Source organism: Anolis carolinensis, chromosome 2 (assembly GCF_035594765.1).
Source record: "Anolis carolinensis isolate JA03-04 chromosome 2, rAnoCar3.1.pri, whole genome shotgun sequence".
NCBI lineage: Eukaryota > Metazoa > Chordata > Lepidosauria > Squamata > Dactyloidae > Anolis > Anolis carolinensis.
In genome coordinates this window covers 58555950-58578390 of record NC_085842.1, presented here as the reverse complement: position 1 = coordinate 58578390, position 22441 = coordinate 58555950, and the positions used below count along the sequence as shown (strand labels likewise).

General features: G+C 41.3%; 1 protein-coding gene across 3 annotated transcripts in view; it reads right to left on the bottom strand.

The window, feature by feature from the left end:
• ift122 (intraflagellar transport 122) overlaps window positions 1–22441 on the bottom strand; it is a 106715-nt gene that overhangs the window by 41563 nt on the left and 42711 nt on the right. For all 3 annotated transcript variants that reach the window (XM_008116992.3, XM_008116989.3, XM_062969768.1), the window contains one exon: window positions 19509–19562. In XM_008116992.3, coding sequence (XP_008115199.1) covers window positions 19509–19562 — 54 coding nt within the window. The remainder of the gene's footprint in view (window positions 1–19508; window positions 19563–22441) is intronic.

The window sequence follows — 22441 nt, the reverse complement described above, 5'->3', positions numbered from 1 at the left end:
TCATTGGGATGTTGCCCACCTACTTTCTTCCTTCTCCCCTTTCCTTTCTTTCTTCCTTCCCTTCTTTTTTTTTCTTCCCCCTCCCTCCCTTCTCCTCTCTGACAACACAGAGGGCCACTTCACCTCATACTTTTGTTGTACACACAGACAAACATACATACATACAACCTCTGACTCAACAATGTCTACAAACCATAGCCTTAGCCACAGTATTTTTTAGAAAACTTGATCTGACCCTCTATTTAGAGGTCAATAAGGCAGTTTTCTTCTAGCAATCTTAGAATGGTCAAAATTCCTACACACGACTCAGGGAGGCTTAGGGAGAAGACATGCATGTGAAGGGTTGAGGGGAATGAGACACTATTTCTGTTTTCATTAAGTTTAGACAGTACTACACTGTGGATTTTTTCGAAGCTTAGGCCTCTTTCACATTACATAATTATAGCATTTTGAGACTAGCTCCATCCTATGGGATACTGGGATTTGCAGTTTGTAGAAAACAGAAAATAAGATCTAAGTTCTTTAGCAAATAACACTAAATACTTTGTGAAAGAAAGATTGTTTTTTTATTAAACAGAAGTAATAATTATAATAATTAATTATGAATAATAGATAAATATTAGAGCTAACTTTTGTTTGCTTTCTGAAGAATAACTATTCACTACAGCAATGTATCTTTTGCATGTGTACTAGCAAAACTGATAAGATTACAGAAGGAAGCATATTTTATATAATGTTAACAAAAGATGGGAGAGCATTAATTGGGATTCAATTATAGCAGCTATTGAAAAGATTGTAAGCCACTTTTACTTTTTAATTCATTCTTTCTTCTCTTTCCCCCTCTTTTTTTCCCCTTTCCCTCCATTTTATGTAGTATATGGATTGTTTTCTTCATATGTTTTTATTCTACATTATTACATAACTCACAAAAAAGAGGAGAAAACTGAAAGGACACCTCTGGGGAAGAGAATGGAGCCACTTAGATTTCTTTCTCTTTTTTCAGCACAGCTTTCTTCAGTGTTCGCTCTCTCACACTCACACATGCACAAAGAATGCAGACTCTCTCAAAGAGCACTGATCTATGATCAAAAGCACTTGAAGAAGTCATCAGCAAAGAGCAGAACACAAAAGGCAGCCAGATGCTGAACAAATCTGTTCTGGACAAATCTGTCCTACAAATTGCCTTGATGATTATATAGGATGGGTTTAAGACTACTCTCAGGTTCATTCCCCTGAAGCCACTTGATGGTGAGTGGATCAGCAGTAAGTAGAAGCAGATGTCACATTGGCTGGAACATTCCCTTAAGCTATACTCTCCTCAAATAATCCCACAGTGTCACACAACAGACTAAGATAAAACCTGGCATCACAACTTGAGGGGCTGAAACAGTTACCTTGGACCAATTGTGACTGGTAACTTGTAATTTAACGAGGAACTAAATGCAATCTGAAAGTGACTGTGACTTAGTTTAGCACATTTCAGTGCTGTTCTTGAAACAGTGCCAAAGTCTCCATTAAGACAATGATGTTGAACCACCAGACTTGTGTTCCCATTATTCTCTCACATGCTGGTGAGAAATGAACTTCTTGTTGTCAAGTAAGAAAACTCAACAGTTTCACCTTGACATTTCACATTACATCTTTGCATTTTGGAATAAGATAAAATCATCAAATTCAATAGCCTTTTCCAGGCCAATGTATCTTCTTCTCAAACAGATATGGGGGTACTTGTTTGCATACATGCAAAATAACTATATGTCTCCTGAGACTTTTTAATCTAGGTTATTCATCCATCTCACTTTCCCATCAGTCTTGTCCTTTTCTCAAAGTCCTTATAGGACATACTGTACATAAAAACTGGACAAATTTGATGCATATATATTCTTTTTATTCTTTGTTGTCACGTTTGTTTCTTGGCAAAACTCTTAGAACTAGGACAAGGAATATATTGGCACAAAAAAGAAGAAATTTCAAGTGTCTGGTAGCTTTAGATTTTGTAGCATAATATGAATTTAATAACGAAGATTATAAACATCACAAAGTGTTGTATCTTATTTATATTCTAAAAATTAATGGTTACCATCTGTACTATCAGTGTGTTGTTATAATGATCGACACCACAGAAATGCCCATAATTTTTAATTAAGTACTTTGCATTTTAAAATCTGTCTTTTTCAAGTTAGGAAACATGGTACTAAACAGAACTTCTAAAAGTATTTTTTGACAGACCATAAAGAGCAAGTTTCAATGAAGTACTTTCAAAGTCATTCACATTAAAAAATTAAGAAAATATCCTTCAAGAAGTGGACCAATCCTATGCCCTACTCCTAGTGAAATAAATTAGGTTTTTGGAAGTATTACCCTTAATTCACGATCATTTTGACATGCACATGCCATCAGCAGAAGTAAAACCAGTTTCTGGTCAACAAATAAAATCTCTTGTACAAAATGTATGAATTGTGTGTGTGTGTGAACATATCCACCTCAAACACAAATATTGTTAGAATCCAGATGAGCTCAAATTCTCCCAAGTACACCACATTACTTTAAAAGCAATGGCTCACAGATTTTTGCCATTAAATATCTGAAAGGAAAAGCTGGGCAACCCACCTGGATTACTTCTTTAACTGTTCAAAGAATCGTTCTGTCTTTTAATCCTGTCAGAACTGGAAATAAGATCTAAGGATTCGATGTGCTTTTTAAAAAGCACAGTGTATCATTTTCAATCCCTTTATTTCTTAGTACTTCTGGCATTTTATATCTGTTATTCAGAAATTGGCCTCACTAAAACCTGTTCCATGTGAAAGAGTTTCATATCCTAATATCTTAACACAATTATGTGTGTGTGTGTGTGTGTTGATATGCTCGCTGAACCTCTCCAATGCTCATGATATACCTAATAATCTAACACAGGATAATTGCCACCACAGTTGTCTCCCTTTTCCTGTACTCTATTTCTCTACAAAGACTGATCAGTATGGGAAAAGACTATTAATATTCTATTTACCCATTGAAGAAATCAATTCATATCCTGTTCTGCTTACTTCTGTGTTCTGCAAAGCAAGAACATTGAATTCTGAAAGTGATCAAATTCTTTCTTTGCTCAGCAATTCTAGTAAATATTGGGAATGTGAGAAAAATGTTGGTGCATATGTCTTGGAAGAAAGCCCAGAAATACGGAAACACCTAGGATGCTAGATATAATTGTTAAAGTTAAAATCAAAAGGCTGGACCCTCATCTAGAAGGAAAATATAAAATACTAGCTGTGCCCGGCCACACATTGCTGTGACGAAGTATGGTGGTATGGGAAATAAAGTATTGAGGAATCGGTGGTAGTTAGGGTAAAGGGTAATGGTTTTCCCCTGACATTAAGTCCAGTTGTGTCTGACTCTGGGGGTTGGTGCTCATCTCCATTACTAAACCAGCGTTGTCCGTAGACTCCTCCAAGGTCATGTGGCCGGCATGACTGCATGAAGCGCCGTTACCTTCCCGCCGGAGCAGTACCTATTCATCTACTCTCATTTGCATGTTTTTGAAGTTTAGGGTTGGCAGAAGCTGGGGCTAACAGTGGGGACTCTCTCCGCTCCCCCAATTCAAATCTGCGACCTTTCAGTCCAGAAGTTGTTGGGAGGTGTTAGCTGGCCCTGATTGTTTCCTGTGTGGAATTTCCGTTTTCAGAGTGTTGTTCTTTATTTAGCGTTCTGATTTTAGAGATTGTATTGTTCTGTTTTATTATACCACTAGCTGTGCCCGGCCACGCGTTGCTGTGGCGAAGTCTGGTGGTATGGGAAATAAAGTATTGAGGAATTGGTGGTAGTTAAGGTCAAGGGTAAAGATTTTCCCCAGACATTAAGTCCAGTCGTGTCTTACTCTGGAGGTTGGTGCTCATCTCCATTTCTAAGCCGAAGAGCCGGCGTTGTCCGTAGACTCCTCCAAGGTCATGTGGGATGACTGCATGGAGCGGCGTTACCTTCCCACCGGAGCAGTACCTATTGATGCACTCACATTTGCATGTTTTCGAACTTCTGGGTTGGCAGAAGCTGGAGCTAACAGTGGGGGCTCTCTCCGCTCCCCCAATTCAAACCTGTGGCCTTTCAGTCCAGAAGTTCAGCAGCTCAGCGCTTTAACACGCTGCGCCATCAGGGGATATTATTTCCTAAAGGTTGTGAATATACAATATTTCTGATTGGTTTTTTTTGTTTGTTGGAGGCAAGTATGAATGCTGCAATTAGGAAAAATGATTAGGATGTAATGGCCTTGCAGCTTTAAAGCCTGGCTGTTTCCTCCCTGAGTGAATTTTTTGTTGGGAGGTGTTAGCTGGCCCTGATTGTTTCCTGTCTGGAATACCCTTGTTTTCAGAGTGATGTTGTTTGCGATATTGTATGTGCTTCTACTGTCTGTGGCCCTGAGAAAACAGGATTTGCCAGACTTTGATGATGGGAATACTTTGTTGGGAGGTGTTAGCTGGCCCTGATTGTTTCCTGTGTGGAATTCCCCTGTTTATTTACTGTCCTGGTTTTAGAGATTATATTGTTCTGCATTATTCTATCCCAGTAATTATTTCATATTAAAGAAGAATCTCACTTATCCAACATTCGCTTATACAGTGTTCTGGATTATCCAACACAGTCTGCCTTTTCATAATCAATGCTTTTGTAGTCAGTGTTTTAAATTCATTGTGATATTTTAGTGGTAAATTTGTAAATACAGTACAGTAGAGTCTCACTTATCCAACATAAACGGGCGGGCAGAACGTTGGATAAGCGAATATGTTGGATAATGAGGAATTAAGGATAACCCTATTAAACATCAAATTAAGTTATGATTTTACAAATTAAGCACCAAAACATCATGTTAGACAACAAATTTGACAGAAAAAGTAGTTCAGTACACAGTAATGCTATATAGTAATTACTGTATTTATGAATTTAGCACCAAAATATCACGATATATTGAAAGCATTGACTACAAAAATGCGTTGGATAATCCAGAATGTTGGATAAGCGAGACTCTACTGTAAATACTACATAGCATTACTGCGCATGGAACTACTTTTTCTGTCAAATTTGTTGTATAATATGATGTTTTGGTGCTTAATTTGTATAACAATTACCTAATTTGATGTTTAATTGGCTTTTCCTGAATCCCTTCTTATTATCCAACATATTCACTTATCCTGCCGGCCTGTTTACGTTGGATAAGTGAGACTCTACTGTATATTTCTAATCTTATATTATCTGCTCAGAACTGGATTATATGAGGCCCCTTCTTCACAGCTGTATAAAATGCACACTGAAGTGGATTATATGGTAGTGTGGAGTCAAGATAATCCAGTGCAAAGCAGATAATATAAGATTATAAATGGGTTATATAGCTGTGTGGAAGGGCCTTGAGTCTACACTGCCATATAATCCAGTGCAAATTAGATAATCTGTGGAAGAAGACTCAGTGAGGCCTAAATCTGCCTGTCCCCTAACTGAAACCTGGCTGTCCCTTGGCTGGTTGCTAGGCAACCAAGTGGGCAGAGATTAGCCCTCTAAACTGGCAGCAATTGGATAAAAAAAATTATTGCTCTCCCTCTAATTAGGACTTTATTTTTCTTTTCTTTTTGTTGTATCAACCTTGAGGCGTGGATGATGGGTTGTGTTGTCAAATTTTGAGGTTGGGGGGCCTGTACTTTTGTTGTTTTGTGAATTGCCGTGATGCCATCACTCTTTTATATATATAAGATAGTAATTTTTATATATTCTGATTTTAGTGTTTTTGAATACTTGGAGCCAGATTGTATTCATTTTCACAGTTCACAGCAACACAATAATAATAATAATAATAATAATAATAATAATAATAGTAATGATAGTAATAATAATGACTTTGGTAATACAGACTGCTTCACTCCCTTCTCAGCTTCCTTTTCTGGAAGAATACTTTCTTGGGAGGTGTTAGCTGGCCCTGATTGTTTTCTTTGTGGAATTTCCCTGCTTTCAGAGTGTCGCTCTTTAGATATTATATTGTTCTGTATTATTATACCACAGTAATTATTTCATATTACAGTAGAATCTCACTTATCCAACATTTGCTTATCCAATGTTCTAGATTATCCAATGCAGTCTGCCTTTTAGTAGTCAATATTTTTGTATTCAGTGTTTTAAATTCATTGTGATATTTTGGTGGTAAATTTGTAAATTTGTATGTATGTTACTACATAGCATTAGTGCACATGGAACTACTTTTTCTGTCAAATTTGTTGTATAACATGATGTTTTGGTGCTTAATTTGTATAATGATTACCTAATTTGATGTTTAATCAGCTTTTCCTGAATTCCTTCTTATTATCCAACATATTCACTTATCCAACGTTCTGCTGGCCTGTTTATGTTAGGTAAGTGAGACTGTACTGTATATTTATAATCTTATATTATCTGCTTAGAACTGGATTATATGTGGCCCCTTTTACACAGCTGGATAAAATGCACACTGAAGTGAATTGTATGGCAGTGTGGAGTCAAGATAATCCAGTTCAAAGCAGATAATATAAGATTATAAATGGGTTATATAGCTGTGTGGAAGGGCCTTGAGTCTACACTGCCATATAATCCAGTTCAAATCAGATAATCTGTATTTTATAGGCAGTGTGGAAGAGGCCTAAGTGAAGCCTAACTCTGCCTGTCTCCTGGGCTGAGTGGGTTGCTAGGAGACCAAGTGGGCTGAGCTGAGCCTTCTAACTGGCAGCAATTGGATAAAAAAATTATTCCTCTCCCTCTAATTAGGACTTTATTTTTCTTTTCTTTTTGTTGTATGAACGTAGAGGCATGGATGAGGGGTTGTGTTGCCAAGTTTAGTGTTTCTGGGATGTGTAGTTTTGTTGTTTTGTCCTAGGCCGAAATTTCATTACCCTTTTATAGATTACTACGATATATTATAACTGCAGCAAGAATTGTCTATGTGCAGAGATGGAAGGAGCTAGCTCTAACAGAAGAATGGGTTCATTGGGTGTTCCAAAACTTCCTACGGTAGGTCCCATATACACTGTCATATAATGCAGTTTCAGAATGCAGTTTAACTGTATTATATGGAAATGTAGATCGGGGACCTGTTTCATTGCTTGCCTCATATACATGGATCTTATCGCTTACATACAGAATCCTTAACTCAAAATTGTTCTGGACTAAGTGCTCCAACAGCAAAGTTTATACAACTATTCATTTTTTCCTAAACAGAATTTCTCCATTAAAAAAGAGAGAAACAATAGGAATACTGGTCGTCCCTGAGTTACAAACATGGAACTTTCAAGCGACTCATAGTTAAAAACAAGGATGAGACAACAGGAAGTGAGAGAAATTTACCCCTCAGAAAAATGTATCTGTTCCAACTTACATAAAAATTCAACGTACAAACAACCCTACAGAACCTATCTTGTTCGTAACTTGGGAAATGCTGTATACCGGAAACAGCTTCAAGAGTTTCTGTTAACTTATTGAAAGCAGTATGATTGCATGGTGATAGCTCTGTCTAGAAGCACAGCAAGTTTAAAAAGTCAATTCAGTTCTATTGGAATTATTTTAAACTAAGGCTGCTTTCAAGTATTTGAGTGGAACAAACTGGCCTAGTTCAAATGCTCAGTTTCCAGCTTGCTAAATCACACTTGGGAACAAACTATGAAAATCTGTTCTCCCTCCTTATCTTGCCTACATCCTTCTTTAAAAACTATAGCATAGACACTGACAACTGGGAAGCCCTGGCCCTTGAGCACTCTAATTGGAGGTCAGCTGTGACCAGCAGTGCTGCGGAGTTCGAAGAGGCAAGAATGGAGGGCTTAAGGGAGAAACGTGCCAAGAGGAAGGCCCGTCAAGCCAACCCTGACCGGGACCGCCTTCCACTTGGAAACCAATGTCCTCACTGCGGGAGAACATGCAGATCAAAAATACGTCTCTTCAGCCCCCTAAGAACCCACCCCCAAGACACCAGAGATGGAAGACAATCGTCCTCGAACTACGAGGAATTGCCTAAGTACATCCTTCTTTGCCACTGAATTCTTGGTTTAATAAAACTATAACTGTGATGTCCAAAATGAGAAATGGTGGTTTAATGTCAGTTTCCTAAACAGGATCTAAAATTAATGTCTACAGCTAACTGAAAATTCTGATATTAAAGTAAGGTTCCAGTTTAGGATGCAATGGTTAACTGTGGTTAATTGAAACATAGTATATAAGTATCAATGTTGAGCAAAAACATAAGAAAGAAATTCTGAATTAAAGCAATGTGGCAAGAACCACACTAAGAAACAATGTATTCTGTCAAGTAGATTAGGATAGAGCTTTTCTTTGCTTGTTTTCTTTCTTTTTGGGTGGTTGAGGAGAGGTCAATCTCACTTATCCAACATTCGCTTATCCAACGTTCTGGATTATCCAACCCAGTCTGCCTTTTAGTAGTCAATGTTTTTGTAGTCATTGTTTTCAATACATTGCGATGTTTTGGTGCTAAATGAGTAAATACAGTAATTACTACATAGCGTTGCCACATACTGAACTGGTTTTTCTGTCAAACTTGTTGTAAAACATGATGTTTTGGTGCTTAATTTGTAAAATCATAATGTAATTTGATGTTTAATAGGCTTTTCCTTAATCCCTACTTATTATCCAACATATTCGCTTATCCAATGTTCTGCCGGCCCGTTTATGTTGGATAAGTGAGATTCTACTGTACTATGAATGGAAAATCTGAAAAGTAACATGCAAACTGTACAGAAGTGTTCAACTATATAAAATTATAATATGATGAAATGTAGTCTGTTAGCTCCGTGTGTAATGTGTGAACACTGTTAGATCTGTAGTCTATAACTACAAATATATTATTATATATATTATTATATGGAGCCTCCGGTGGCCTAGGGGATAAAAGCCTCGTGACTTGAAGGTTGGGTTGCTGACCTGAAAGCTACCAGGTTCGAATCCCACCCGGGGAGAGCGTGGATGAGCTCCCTCTTTCAGCTCCAGCTCCATGCGGGGACATGAGAAGCCTCCCACAAGGATGGTAAAACATCAAAACATCTGGGCGTCCCCTGGGCAACGTCCTTGCAGACGGCCAATTCTCTCACTCCAGAAGCAACTCCGGTTGCTCCTGAAACGGAAAAAAAAATTATATAAGCATACAAATGCCCACTAGCAACTTTTGAAATGTACAAAAAAATGAGTATGGCAATTCCAAATCACATCTAGTATCTTGTTTCAAGATATATCCGACTGGTGTCAAAAACTGCCATCCTATGAGAGCCAATATGATATAGTGGTTTGGGTGTTGGATTACGTCTCTAGATACCAGACTTCAAATCTCTACTCGGTAATAAAAATCCACTGGCTAACCTTGAGTAGGTTACATTCTCTCAGCCCTAGAGGAAGGCAAGGGTAAACTCCTCTATGAACAAATGTTGCCAAGAAAACCCCACAATCAGATCTGCCTTAGGGTCACAGTAAGTTGGAAAGGCTTGAAGGCACATGGAATCAATTATCTAGGTTTGAAGAAAAAATAATCAGATAAGAATGTAATGAAAGACTCAAAAATTGGCAATTATGTCCCTTACTCAATTAGTCACAGTCAGTAACATGCTTTCACTGAAAAGAAGGCAGCTTAGTAACATAGCATAGCTGTGGGATACTTAATTATCCCATTACGTTTCAGCAGTAGTATTTGCAAAGGCCACTATGGACTTCTTTTCTGAAGCTTGAAGAATTATGAGGGAAGGGAGAATGAGATTCCTGTGCTTTTTCCTACTGTGTGTCTTCAATGAGGTATGAGGGATCATTTTCTCTTTCATCTTTTTTCAATTAATTTGATTTTGTTAGCATATGTCCCACAAGTTATATTGACTTGTCTTTGCAATCAATAGGGCAACATTCTATTTCTTCCAGCTCCAAACAGCGAAATACCCTCTCTCGTATATTTTACTGATTCATTTTACATTTTACTGTAAGATACAGCCTAACTATATTTTGTTTTGTGTGTGGTCCCATTTATTCTTTGCCAATGGTACTAAAACAGTCCCCAATGGATTTGGGGTTGAGGGTGCATGTCTAGCTCTGAAGGATTTAGATTCACTTCGGAAGACTGCCAGATTGCTGGGTGTCTCTAAGAAGGAGACACTAGATATACGCTGAGGAAGGTGGAAGACATTTCTCATTTCCTGGCTCAAAACATCATAAATGCGTTTTATCAACTCTGCTTCTCATAGCAAAAGTGATGATGTGAAAACTGTGCTCTCAGGAGGGAAACTATACAAGCTTCAAATGGAAAAACAACTAAAGGCAAAATCTGTATGATAAAATGGGAGAGAATGTGAAAATCATATTTTCTAATTCATGAATTGCACAGCAAGGAGTTGAAACACTAGCAAAAATTAAAAGGTTGTGGAATGGGATCAGTAGCTTAAGTACATGGTACTGATTCACTTATACTCAGTAACCTGCATCTATGTTCCTTATAGTGAGTGGGTGCATCTATACTAACTAAACAATTCTAGCAGTGTGATACCACTGTAACTGTCATTGTTTTATCCTACAGAATCCTGAGATTTCAAGTGATGATATAGTTTGTAAATTTGCCTGCCTATGAGCTTTAGTACTGTAGTTCAGGGAGTGGACTACCACCCTCTACCATAGAATTTTCAGTATCTAAGTAGACTACAAATCCCAAATGCAAAAGCATCCAGAATTCTTAACTGCTATGGTTGCTCATAGATGAACTAAATATTGGGTCCCTAAATATTGGGTCCTTATATATATTAAAGTGAAGGAATTTTCTACACTGATAAATGGATTCTCATGAGAATACATTCAACATCTAGTAGTCATTAGGGCAAAATGGATCCTATGAGTTCTAAAGCAAAACAAATCTTTTAGAACAGTTGGCCATGAAAACGTTGCACTCGCAATGTTGGGAAAACTATATAAGAAAGACATTGGGTCCAGAGGTTGGGAAAATTATGTTTGGACCCCAACCCCCAGAATGCCCTAGTAAGCATGATTATTGGTCATACTGGCTGGTGCATTCTTGGAAAATGTGGTCCACAAAGTAATTTTTCCAACTTTTGAACTGAGCTGAACAAGGCACAAAGGCTTTCCATATATAAAGCCTTTAGTTAATATACCTGTACTTAACAGAACTCGGAAAGAGTTCTATGAGGTCTTACAGTCTTGTTTTATTTCTTTTGACCTTATCACCCAGATGAGTTTTGCTAGGAAAGTTTGACTTACAGTACTTTTGGTAAGTTCACTTTAAATGAGATTCAAAATAATCCTGAAATAACAGGGGACATTTTACCTCTAAAATGTCTGATAATCAACAAGAAGGGATGTGGAAGGGTGGCAACCACTTATGCAGCCACCTTCAAACCTAGAAAGAGCTACACAAAACTGTTCTGGGCAATTTGAGAGCCTTTGCCATTAATTTTTAAGCATGATGACTGGCCCAGAGATTCTGTTCATCAACAGGGCAGATGAAATCTGATTCAGTAATTTGAGTGTACTTTTATTCTGTCATGGTTCATAAAAAGAATGATAACTGTGCATCCAATGCCATCTATATCTATAGCAAACTGCTTCTGGTACTGTGATAAAACAAGGACACATTTGCCACAATGAGGCTGCAAAAAGAAAATTGCATCCCTACACAGGAGACAGGAACCCCAATTAAAATCTGCACAAAAGATTCCCTTCAGACTTTTCCTTGCAGACCTACATATTTTCCATTATTGCACTATCCTATAGGAAGGTCAAAGTGGTGATAGATTTGTTTTTCTTTCAGATTCTTCTATAATTAAAATTCCATCAAGTCATGGACTAGGCACCTGAACAGGTTAAGAGCACAACGTGAAAACTGCAAGCCCCAGTTTTTAGTCCCAGCTGTCACTGGGGTGTCATGTGACCTTGGGCAAGTCACAGTACCTTTGTGCCAGTCCCTTGCTCTGCAAAATGGAGATAAAAATAATTACCTATCTCAAGAGGATGATGTAAGACTTAATTAATTCCTATTTTTAAAATACTTTGAAACAAGCCAGAGCATTGGAACACTGATAATTGAATATCCATTTTTTTCATTAAGTTTCTGTCATAGGAGTGGATCAAAGTTGGTGTATATCTGTCACGACCCAGGCTGCAGAGCACCAATAACCATACACAGAGGCCAGAATCTATCTAATATCTTTATTGTAGGAATATATAAAGTTAATAAAAACAAGTGTAGAAAATAGTCCAGAATTAGACCTTTCAGGAAAGGTCAGAATTAGTCCAAAAAAGCAATGTCCAATAAGAAATATTAAGGTCCAAAGTTGTAATCCAATAACCGAAACACTCACTTTGCCAAGCAAAGTGAGGGGAGATGACAAGGTCCTTTAGTCCATGAAACTTGAGCGAGGCTAGGAAATAACTTGATACTTGAAACAAGGCTTGAACGTGGAACAAGGTAACTAAGAACAAGAACAAGGTCCGTGGAATAACTTGATAAATCCGTGGAACAAGGCAAGGATTGATCCTGGGAAACAAGGCAAAGTCCGTAGATAAACAAAGGCTGGGAAGCAAGGCGAAGGCTGGATAGCAAGGCAAGGCTTGAGCAGGAGCGAGGCTTGAACCGGAGCGCGCTGTCCAGACACAACTCGCTCCGTAGGCTGACGAATTGACTCCGCGAAGTTACTACGCGGGTAAAACACCTAAATAGAGTCTAGCTTTCCCGCCGAAGCAGTTCTCTGGGAATCAGAACCGAAAGCTAACTCTGAGACCAGATGTGAGACTCCCCAAAGATTCTCACGAGAAGCAGTCTTAATTGGCCACATTCTTAGCTGCAATCCTCGCACTCCTGCGCGAAGCTGAATCCAAACTTCTCTGTTGTTTACAAAACTCCCGGCGCAAGAATACGGGAGAAGTAGGCTCTGGGCTTGTTTGACATACTTCTGGGAGACAACTTTCTTGCAGGTGCAAGGTTCCCAGATCTGCCTGGGAAAGATCTGGCTGAGAGGAATCCAGTTCAGACTGGGAAGGTAAAAAACCCAAGTTTTCATCTTCATCAGGAATTACAATGTCCTGAGCAGGACTACAAGGCCCATGGGTCATCACACTATCCCCCTCCTCAAGGCCCCTCCCAAACTGGGGCCCTCTCCCCGAGGCGCGAGGTCGTGGTTTGGTGGGATAGGTCTGATGAAAGCGACGGGTTAGATCAGGAGCATGGACTGTGGAGGCGTCTTCCCAAGAGCGTTCCTCAGGGCCAAAACCCACCCAGTCAATGAGATATTGTAGGCGGCGGCGGTGAAAGCGAGAATCCAAAATGTCCTCAACCTCGAACTCCTCCTCCCCATTCATCAAAACAGGAGGGGGGGCCGGTTGGTCTGTATCAGGTCGCACACCATCCGCCGGAAGGAGCAGGGAACGGTGAAACACTGGGTGAATGCGCATTGAACGCGGAAGTTGGAGTTTGAAAGTCACGGGGTTTAATTGCGCCACCACTGGATAGGGACCAATGAAACGGGCATCTAACTTCCGGCAAGGGCGGTGGGAGGGCAGAAAGCGAGTGGACAGGAAAACCCGATCTCCTACCTTGATTTCGGGGCCCGGCTGGCGATGTTTGTCAGCGTGGCGTTTATAGTCCTCCTTGGCTTGGTCCAGTTGCTGGAGCAAAAGTTGTTGCACCGCTGTGAGTTCCTGCAGCCAATCCTCTGCTGCGGGAACCTCTGAAGTTTCAATGACAGGGGGGAAGAAACGTGGATGGAAGCCGTAGTTTGCAAAGAACGGCGTTTCTTTTGTAGAAGCTTGAACTCCATTGTTGTAGGCAAACTCAGACAGTGGTAACAGAGAAGCCCAATTGTCCTGTTGATAGTTTACATAACAGCGAAGATACTGCTCCAAAGTGGCATTGGTGCGCTCCGTTTGCCCATCTGTTTGGGGATGATGAGCTGAAGATAAGCGAGAGTCTATGCCCAATAGTTTTTGTAGTGCCTTCCAAAAACGAGAGGTGAATTGAGATCCACGGTCTGTGACTAAACTCTTGGGCAATCCATGTAGTCTGAAAACATGTTGAAGAAATAGATCCGCAGTTTCCTTGGCCGTGGGGAGGCCTTCGCAGGGAATGAAATGGGCTAACTTGGTGAATAGGTCCACCACCACTAAGATCGTGGTGAATCCACAGGAAGGTGGTAGGTCAGTGATGAAATCCGCGGAAATTATTTCCCATGGGCGAGATGGGGTAGGAAGGGGGTGTAAAAGCCCTGAGGGCTTCTCCCTTCGTATCTTGGAGCGCTGGCATACTGGGCAGGTGTTGACATATTTTTCCACATCCTTGCGGATCTTGGGCCACCAAAAATCCCTTAGGATCAAATGCATAGTTTTAAATAGTCCGAAGTGTCCTGCTGGTTTGCAGTCATGACACAGACGAAGCGCTTTTTCCCTGCCCGGTCCGGGTGGGATATAAACATGATTTCTATAGCAGAGCAGCCCATCTTTAAGCGAAAAGGGGAAATGCAGACCTTGGCGAAGTTGGTCCTGCGCCCAGGCATCTGCTTGCTGACTAGCCCTGATTTCTTGAGCACAGATGGGTCCTGGAGTAGGGGAAGTTGAACCAATGGGAATGGATTTGGTGTTCCCCACCGTGAGCGTGGCAAAGTTCTCAGGTTGTAGCAGTTGGGATTCAAAGGTCTCCTTGCGTCCTGCAGCGTATTCCGGTTTACGTGACAGGGCGTCTGCTTGCTTGGTTTGGGCTGGGGTCACATAATGGATCTGGAAGTTGAAACGTTCAAAGAATAAAGCCCAACGTTGCTGCCTCTGATTTAGTTTGCGGGCAGTTCTTAGATGTTCTAGATTACGATGATCAGTGTGGACTTCAATGGGAAATTTGGCCCCTTCTAGCCAATGTCTCCAAGTTTCAAAGGCTGCCTTTATGGCCAGTAGTTCTTTTTCCCAAATGGTGTAATTCCTCTCTGGTGTGGTTAGTTGACGAGAATAAAAGGCACAGGGGTGGAGGTGATCTCCCACCGGTTGTAAGAGTACAGCCCCAATTGCCACATCAGAGGCGTCCGCTTGCACCACAAAAGGGGTTCCAGGATTTGGGTGCTGTAGAATTGGCTGGGAGGTGAATAGTTTCTTTAGTTGCTGGAACCCTTTCTCTGCTTGATCAGTCCAGCGGAAAGGCTGCTTTCCACGGATGCAGCTAGTGATGGGGTCGGACCAGCGGGCAAAATCTGGAATGAACTTGCGGTAGTAGTTCGCGAACCCCAAGAAACGCTGCACCTCTTTCTTGTTAGTTGGCGCCCGCCATTCCAATACTGCTGAAACTTTGGCTGGATCCATGGAAAGCCCTAGAGGCGAGATGCGGTAACCAAGGAAATCTACCTCTTGTAGATCAAAAGCGCATTTTTCCAGCTTGGCATAAAGTCCATGATCCCGCAATCGTTGTAACACCATTTTGACGTGGTTCTCATGTTCTGATTGTGATCTGGAAAACACCAAAAAATCGTCCAGGTAGATTATCAAGAACCTGTCTAGATAGTCCTGAAAAATGTCATTGACAAATTGCTGGAACGTTGCGGGGGCTCCGCATAAACCGAAATTCATAACTCGGGACTCAAATAATCCGAATTTGGTCTGGAAGGCGGTCTTCCACTCGTCCCCTTCCCTGATGCGAACTAAGTTGTAAGCCCCCCGAAGATCCAGCTTGGTGTAAACCTTGGCTCCTCGAAGCCGATCCAGTAGATCCGAGATTAAGGGCAGGGGATAGCTGTTCCGCTTGGTGATATTGTTCAATGCTCTGTAGTCCACCACCAAGCGTAGTTCCCCTGACTTCTTCTTCACAAACATCACTGGGGAGGCGGCTGGGGATTGAGAGGGTCTGATGAATCCCTTGCGAAGGTTTGTCTCTAGGAATTCCCTGAGAGCTTCTTGCTCTGGTTCAGTCAGGGAGTAGAGATGCCCTCGCGGGATCGGGGCCCCCTCCACCAAGTCAATGGCACAGTCATAAGGTCTATGTGGGGGTAATTTTTCGGCTTCTTTCTCATTGAATACATCCCAATACTCGGAGTACTTCTTTGGCAAGGTGATGATGGGCTCGGTGTCTGTGGCATGGCATACCTTGGCTACGAGGCAATGGTTTTGGCAGTACGGTGAAGCAAACTGCAGTTCTCTGTTGGACCAGGAGATGTTAGGGTCGTGGAGAGTCAGCCATGGAATTCCCAAAATCACAGGGAAATGGGGGACCTCGGTAACAAAGAAGGAAATCTCTTCCATATGTTCCCTTATCCACATCCTGGTGGGTTCCGACCACTGACTTACGGGGCCCGTCTTGAGGGGACGGCCGTCTATGGCTTGCACCACACGGGCATTCTTGAAATCATGATATTGTAATCCCAGAGAGTCGGCATACTCTCTATCGATGAAATTGTTGGTAGCTCCAGAGTCTATCATGGCGTGGATCATGACGGGTCCCCTTTTTGCTGACCATAATGTGACCACGAGAAGGAACAGGACCCCGGTTGGCGGCTCTTGGATGGATTTTTTGACCGGGTTGGCGAGCCTCTCTACACCCGGTCGTTGGCTTCCCCCGCCGGCTGTGTGCCAGTCGGCTCAGACGCCTTCGTCTCCGTGGAGGACGCCGCCGCAAGACGGGCGGCAGGCTTCCCTTTGGCTGGGCACTCTCTGGCGAAGTGGCCCCCGTTCCCGCAGTACCAGCAGAGGTTTAAGCGTTGACGACGGGCCTTCTCGGCGGCATCTAGTCTGGGACGCACATTGCCCAACTGCATCGGCACCTCCTCGCCTCCTCTGGGGTATGGGGTTGGCGGTGGGGGTCTCCACACCGGACGTGGCTGAACGCTGGCGGGAGCGGGGGGTTTTGCCCCGGCTCTACTGCCCTGGCCTCGAACCCACTGTTTCCTGTTGGCAATCATGACTTCAGCCCGTAAACATTGATCAATGAGTGCCTCGAGGGTCTGGGGAGGATCCACCTTGGAGATTTCTTCCAGCATTTCAATGTTGAGACCCTCCCGGAATTGTCCCCTGAGGGCTACATCGTTCCAGCCGGTGTTGTGGGCCAGCACTCGGAACTCGGCTATATACTGAGACATAGGTCTGTCTCCTTGGAAAAGGCGACGGAGTTTGTGACCGGCTGCCTCCAAATTGTCCTCGATTCCCCAAGTCTCCTTGAGGTGGTCCAAGAAGTGTTGCGCTGATCTTAGGTGTGGAGAGGCTTGGTCGAACAGTGCCGTCGCCCAGCTGGCCGCTGGCCCGTCTAGAAGACTGTAAACCCATGCCACTTTGATGTCTTCTTGGGGAAACTCGGCAGCACGGGCCTCCAGATAAGCTTGACATTGGCGACGGAAGACATGAACCTTAGAAGCTTCTCCAGTAAACTTGGTTGGCAACGCCATGGCCGGAAGACGAACTCCGCGTTCCTTCAAACCCCTTATTTCTCCATCCTGTGCATTGAGCTTATCACGGATTCGGTCCACCTCTTCCTTGTCGATGGTGTAGGTAATCGGCTGGCCGCTCGGCCCAGGTACGACTCCGGTAGACATTCTGGCCGAGGTTAATTGGTGCTTAGGGGCGCGGAGTCAAACTGTCACGACCCAGGCTGCAGAGCACCAATAACCATACACAGAGGCCAGAATCTATCTAATATCTTTATTGTAGGAATATATAAAGTTAATAAAAACAAGTGTAGAAAATAGTCCAGAATTAGACCTTTCAGGAAAGGTCAGAATTAGTCCAAAAAAGCAATGTCCAATAAGAAATATTAAGGTCCAAAGTTGTAATCCAATAACCGAAACACTCACTTTGCCAAGCAAAGTGAGGGGAGATGACAAGGTCCTTTAGTCCATGAAACTTGAGCGAGGCTAGGAAATAACTTGATACTTGAAACAAGGCTTGAACGTGGAACAAGGTAACTAAGAACAAGAACAAGGTCCGTGGAATAACTTGATAAATCCGTGGAACAAGGCAAGGATTGATCCTGGGAAACAAGGCAAAGTCCGTAGATAAACAAAGGCTGGGAAGCAAGGCGAAGGCTGGATAGCAAGGCAAGGCTTGAGCAGGAGCGAGGCTTGAACCGGAGCGCGCTGTCCAGACACAACTCGCTCCGTAGGCTGACGAATTGACTCCGCGAAGTTACTACGCGGGTAAAACACCTAAATAGAGTCTAGCTTTCCCGCCGAAGCAGTTCTCTGGGAATCAGAACCGAAAGCTAACTCTGAGACCAGATGTGAGACTCCCCAAAGATTCTCACGAGAAGCAGTCTTAATTGGCCACATTCTTAGCTGCAATCCTCGCACTCCTGCGCGAAGCTGAATCCAAACTTCTCTGTTGTTTACAAAACTCCCGGCGCAAGAATACGGGAGAAGTAGGCTCTGGGCTTGTTTGACATACTTCTGGGAGACAACTTTCTTGCAGGTGCAAGGTTCCCAGATCTGCCTGGGAAAGATCTGGCTGAGAGGAATCCAGTTCAGACTGGGAAGGTAAAAAACCCAAGTTTTCATCTTCATCAGGAATTACAATGTCCTGAGCAGGACTACAAGGCCCATGGGTCATCACAATATCAATCAACATTCCAAATCAAAAGTTCTTAGCACTCTTTTTTATCTGAATAGATTCATTGTTCCTTTAATACTGCACTATACAGATTCCACACTAAGCCCAAAACGCTGTATGGATTAGGGAAGACTGGTCTTGACACACAGCTAAGAAAATTAAAAAAAAATAACAAGGTGGGATCCTATTGGTGCCAGTGAAGGTAGCAGTAGGAAAGGTGCTGCAGGTGCAGCAGGGGCCAAGGAAGTATACAAGATGGTGCTGGCTCTAAGTACTCTGTTTCTCCAGTCCTGGCTTTAGAGGGGTAGGGTCTGCAGAGCCAAAGTAATCTAGGAATGCTGTTTTTCAGAAGAATTAGAATCATAAAATCGCAGAGCTGAAAGAGACCACAAGGACCATTCAATCCAACCCCTTGCTATGAAGGGAAATACAATTAAGGCACTCCTGACATATGGCCATCCAGTCTCTGCTTAAGAACCTTCAGAAAAGAGATTCCACCATGCTCCCAGGCAGCATATTCCACTCCCGAACAGCTCTTGCTGCCAGGAAGTTATTTCTAATGTTTAGGTGGCATCTCTTTTCCTGCAATTTAAATCCTAGTCTCTAGAGTAGCAAAAAAACAAGCTTGCCCCCTCCTCAATATGACATCTTTTCAAATATTTAAACATTGTGCTACAGGACGGGTGATCCTCCATGCCAGCCCTCTCAGAAAACTTGGCTCAAAGGAACTTCAAAGAAGCCAGGCACTGGAGAAACGAGTGGCTTAGAAATGCAGACTTCTCTTCTTGATGACAGTGACTTTGTGTTGTTTCCTTTGCTGCTACTTCACAAGCTTGGAAGAAGTGCAACCAGTTGTTTAATTTGGCTATTATGTGTGCAGAGCACTCCATTTAGATTCTGGCCTAAACAAGCAAGCATGTTTGATCTCAAATCACACTTTCTTTCCTTTACTTTACCTCTATGCTGCTTATCAGTTCCAGATATTGAAGATCTCGCACTCTGGTAAACGCCTGTCAAAGCACAAGAAGAAAAATACGTCAGCAAAGAGTAATATTTTATATACAGATAGGCAACAAATATAGTAGTGATAACTTCTACTGTGTGGCTATGCTTTATTTTTCCTCTATACTAAAGGGGGGGAAATGATAAAATAAATGGAAATGGATAAAAATACTGTTTATACACTTCACCTATCAAACCAGAACAAATGGAATGTCTAACAGAATATCAGAAATAAATATACCATAGGTAAAATTAATTGCAGAATCAAGTTATAGGAAGCACATTAAAATCAGTAAAATGAATCTAACTCTACAGTGCATTAAACCTTATGTGTGTAAGCATATTATAATTCAAGCAGTGAATATCTGTTTGTATTTGCCCCATGCTGCCTCATCTGCCCTTGAGACACAGTGGATATGTTCATAAGTCACAGTAAGCCAGAATTCTTGAGGACTGAGGTAACATGCTGCTGTATGCTGCCTGACCATTCCCACTGAAAACAATGGCTCTTCTATCTGCAAAGTGCTTAACCATGATGTGCAGAACTCTGGCAGACAATGAGAGAATTTTATGTAGACACAAGGGAAAGCTTTCGAATAGTTGTACTGTTATCTGTTCAGCAGCTCAAATACAAAAGTTAGACAGAAGTCAGGGTTATCTCTCTTTGTTATTTAATATGTTATAAGTTATCAAAGGTCATTAGCTTACATTCCAAGCTCGTGCTTGGAATGTGAATATTCAGGATTTCATCAACTGAATATCTAGGAGCAGATAATCTGAACCGATATCAGTGTCCAAAGGCCATGATAAAATTGGTGAACCCCACATCCAGAAAAGATCAAGTTGATGCTTTGAATAATAGTTGATGTGCTCAGCAGGGTCTTACTGAATTAAATGTACAGGCTGTGGAACTACCTCATCTTGGTTTAAAACTGCAACAAAAAACATATGCGAGCTTTGGCCAGAAGCTGATTTGATAGATTTTCTCTATTCCTTCCTAGGGAACCAGATCACCCACCATTGTCAACTGTACCTTTGCTTTTCTGAGTGTAGACTAGAGTAAAACACTCTGTAGGTGGTTCCCTTTGAAAATGTCTTAAGCTAGTGTGAAATGTTTGAGTATATTCTGGTCAATTTAAGAAAGCAGGAAGTTTCTGTGACAATTACACTGCTTGCCAGTGACCTTCAGGTCAAGTTCAAGGTAATGACTTTGACCTACAGAGTCTTCCACAGTCTGGGAACATAATACACAGTGAAGACACACACATCTCTGCCTTTAATGGTGTGCAGAAAACACTGAGGGATGTTTGGTTTGGAAACTAACAATGCCCCCCTCCCCCTGCCATATATGTCTATTCAGGCAATTAAGTCTCACTGACTTAAGGGAGGTGAATGTTGGACTGCAGATATGTGGACAGACCTGTAACGCTCTTAGCACTGATATGACAGTACAAATACTGTCACTTATTGCTGATAAATTTTCAATTTTTTTAAGATGGTTTATTTTATTCATGGTTTTCATTTTTATAGGCTACTCTGTTTTGGAAGAACAGTGCATAAATTAGAGTGGAAACGTTCAATTACAAATCCTGAATATATTACAGTGGCTTAGAATATAATCTCAACATACCAAATAAATTGTGTTTCTTTTTTAAAAATTCTAAAAGCAACTGAAATTAGTATAGTGATGAACCTTTATGTTAAAAATATTCAGTTTACAATAAATACATTAAATGTATAGTTCTATATAATACGTTCTACATATTAGCTGCTTTTGTCATGTTAATCTGCTCTAATGCCAAGAGAGAAGATTACAACATTTTCAAGTAAATGAAAACTGCTTCCCTTTAAATGAAATACATACATAAATATCTAGCAAAAGAGATAGACCAAATGCATGGATTGGATTCTGAGGTCTATTGGAAAAAAATGTAAAATCAATCCAATTTGAGGCTTCCACTGGAAGATAGGAAGAAGCCAATTTTGACATATTTAGCTTTCACTCTGAAAGCTTCATGCCACTCATCCATCCTATTGCAGAGAGTCGTCCCTCCCTTATCCCTCTAGTGAAGATTTTTGGAAATGCAAGGTGCTGAATAGGGAGAGAGGATTAGTCAAAATTGTCTCTACCGAGGGAATGCTTTAGCAACACAGCACCAGTTAAGCTACACAAGTTACTGAGTTCTACTGCACTGTAGGTTTCTAATAGCAACAAATATTTTCTTGCACAAGGCAAGGCACTGCATTTTTAGTATTATCCTCTATTCATTACAATGTCCAGTCTGCCCTGAATATTTACAGCAGTCTGGGATATGGCATGAACAGTTGCAGGAGATGTGCATGAATATGAGATTTGGCAAGCATAGCAGTAGATGTGCATGTATCTGGTGAAACTGGTGAAACTGGGTGCCTCACCTTATCAAAGTAGAAGCACTTTTCACTACAGTAAAGCTGTCACAGGATAAATTCATATTTTTTACTATATTTCTGTATAAATGTTAGAAGTACTTCAATCTCTAAATCAAGAGACATAAGTGGTGTGTGTGTGTGTGTCTGTGTGTGTATACACATACATACATACATACATACATACATACATAAAACATACAACAACGATGATGATAATAACACATTACCCAAACTCTATGATCGTAAAAAAGTGCATATATCTATTCCTGCAAATTAATGCTATATTTTTAGATACATGGAAATGTGTTTTTAAAATAATATATCTTATCTTAACCAAAGGAGAAAAACAGCAGTGTTTGTCATCAGTATTTGTTTGTCAGCAGCCAGAAACCTTTCTAAAGCTAAGCTGCTCTGGGTCTGCTCATTGCCTGAGAAAAGAGACTCCTGAAGCTCTACTTCGAAAGAAGGGTGAAATTGC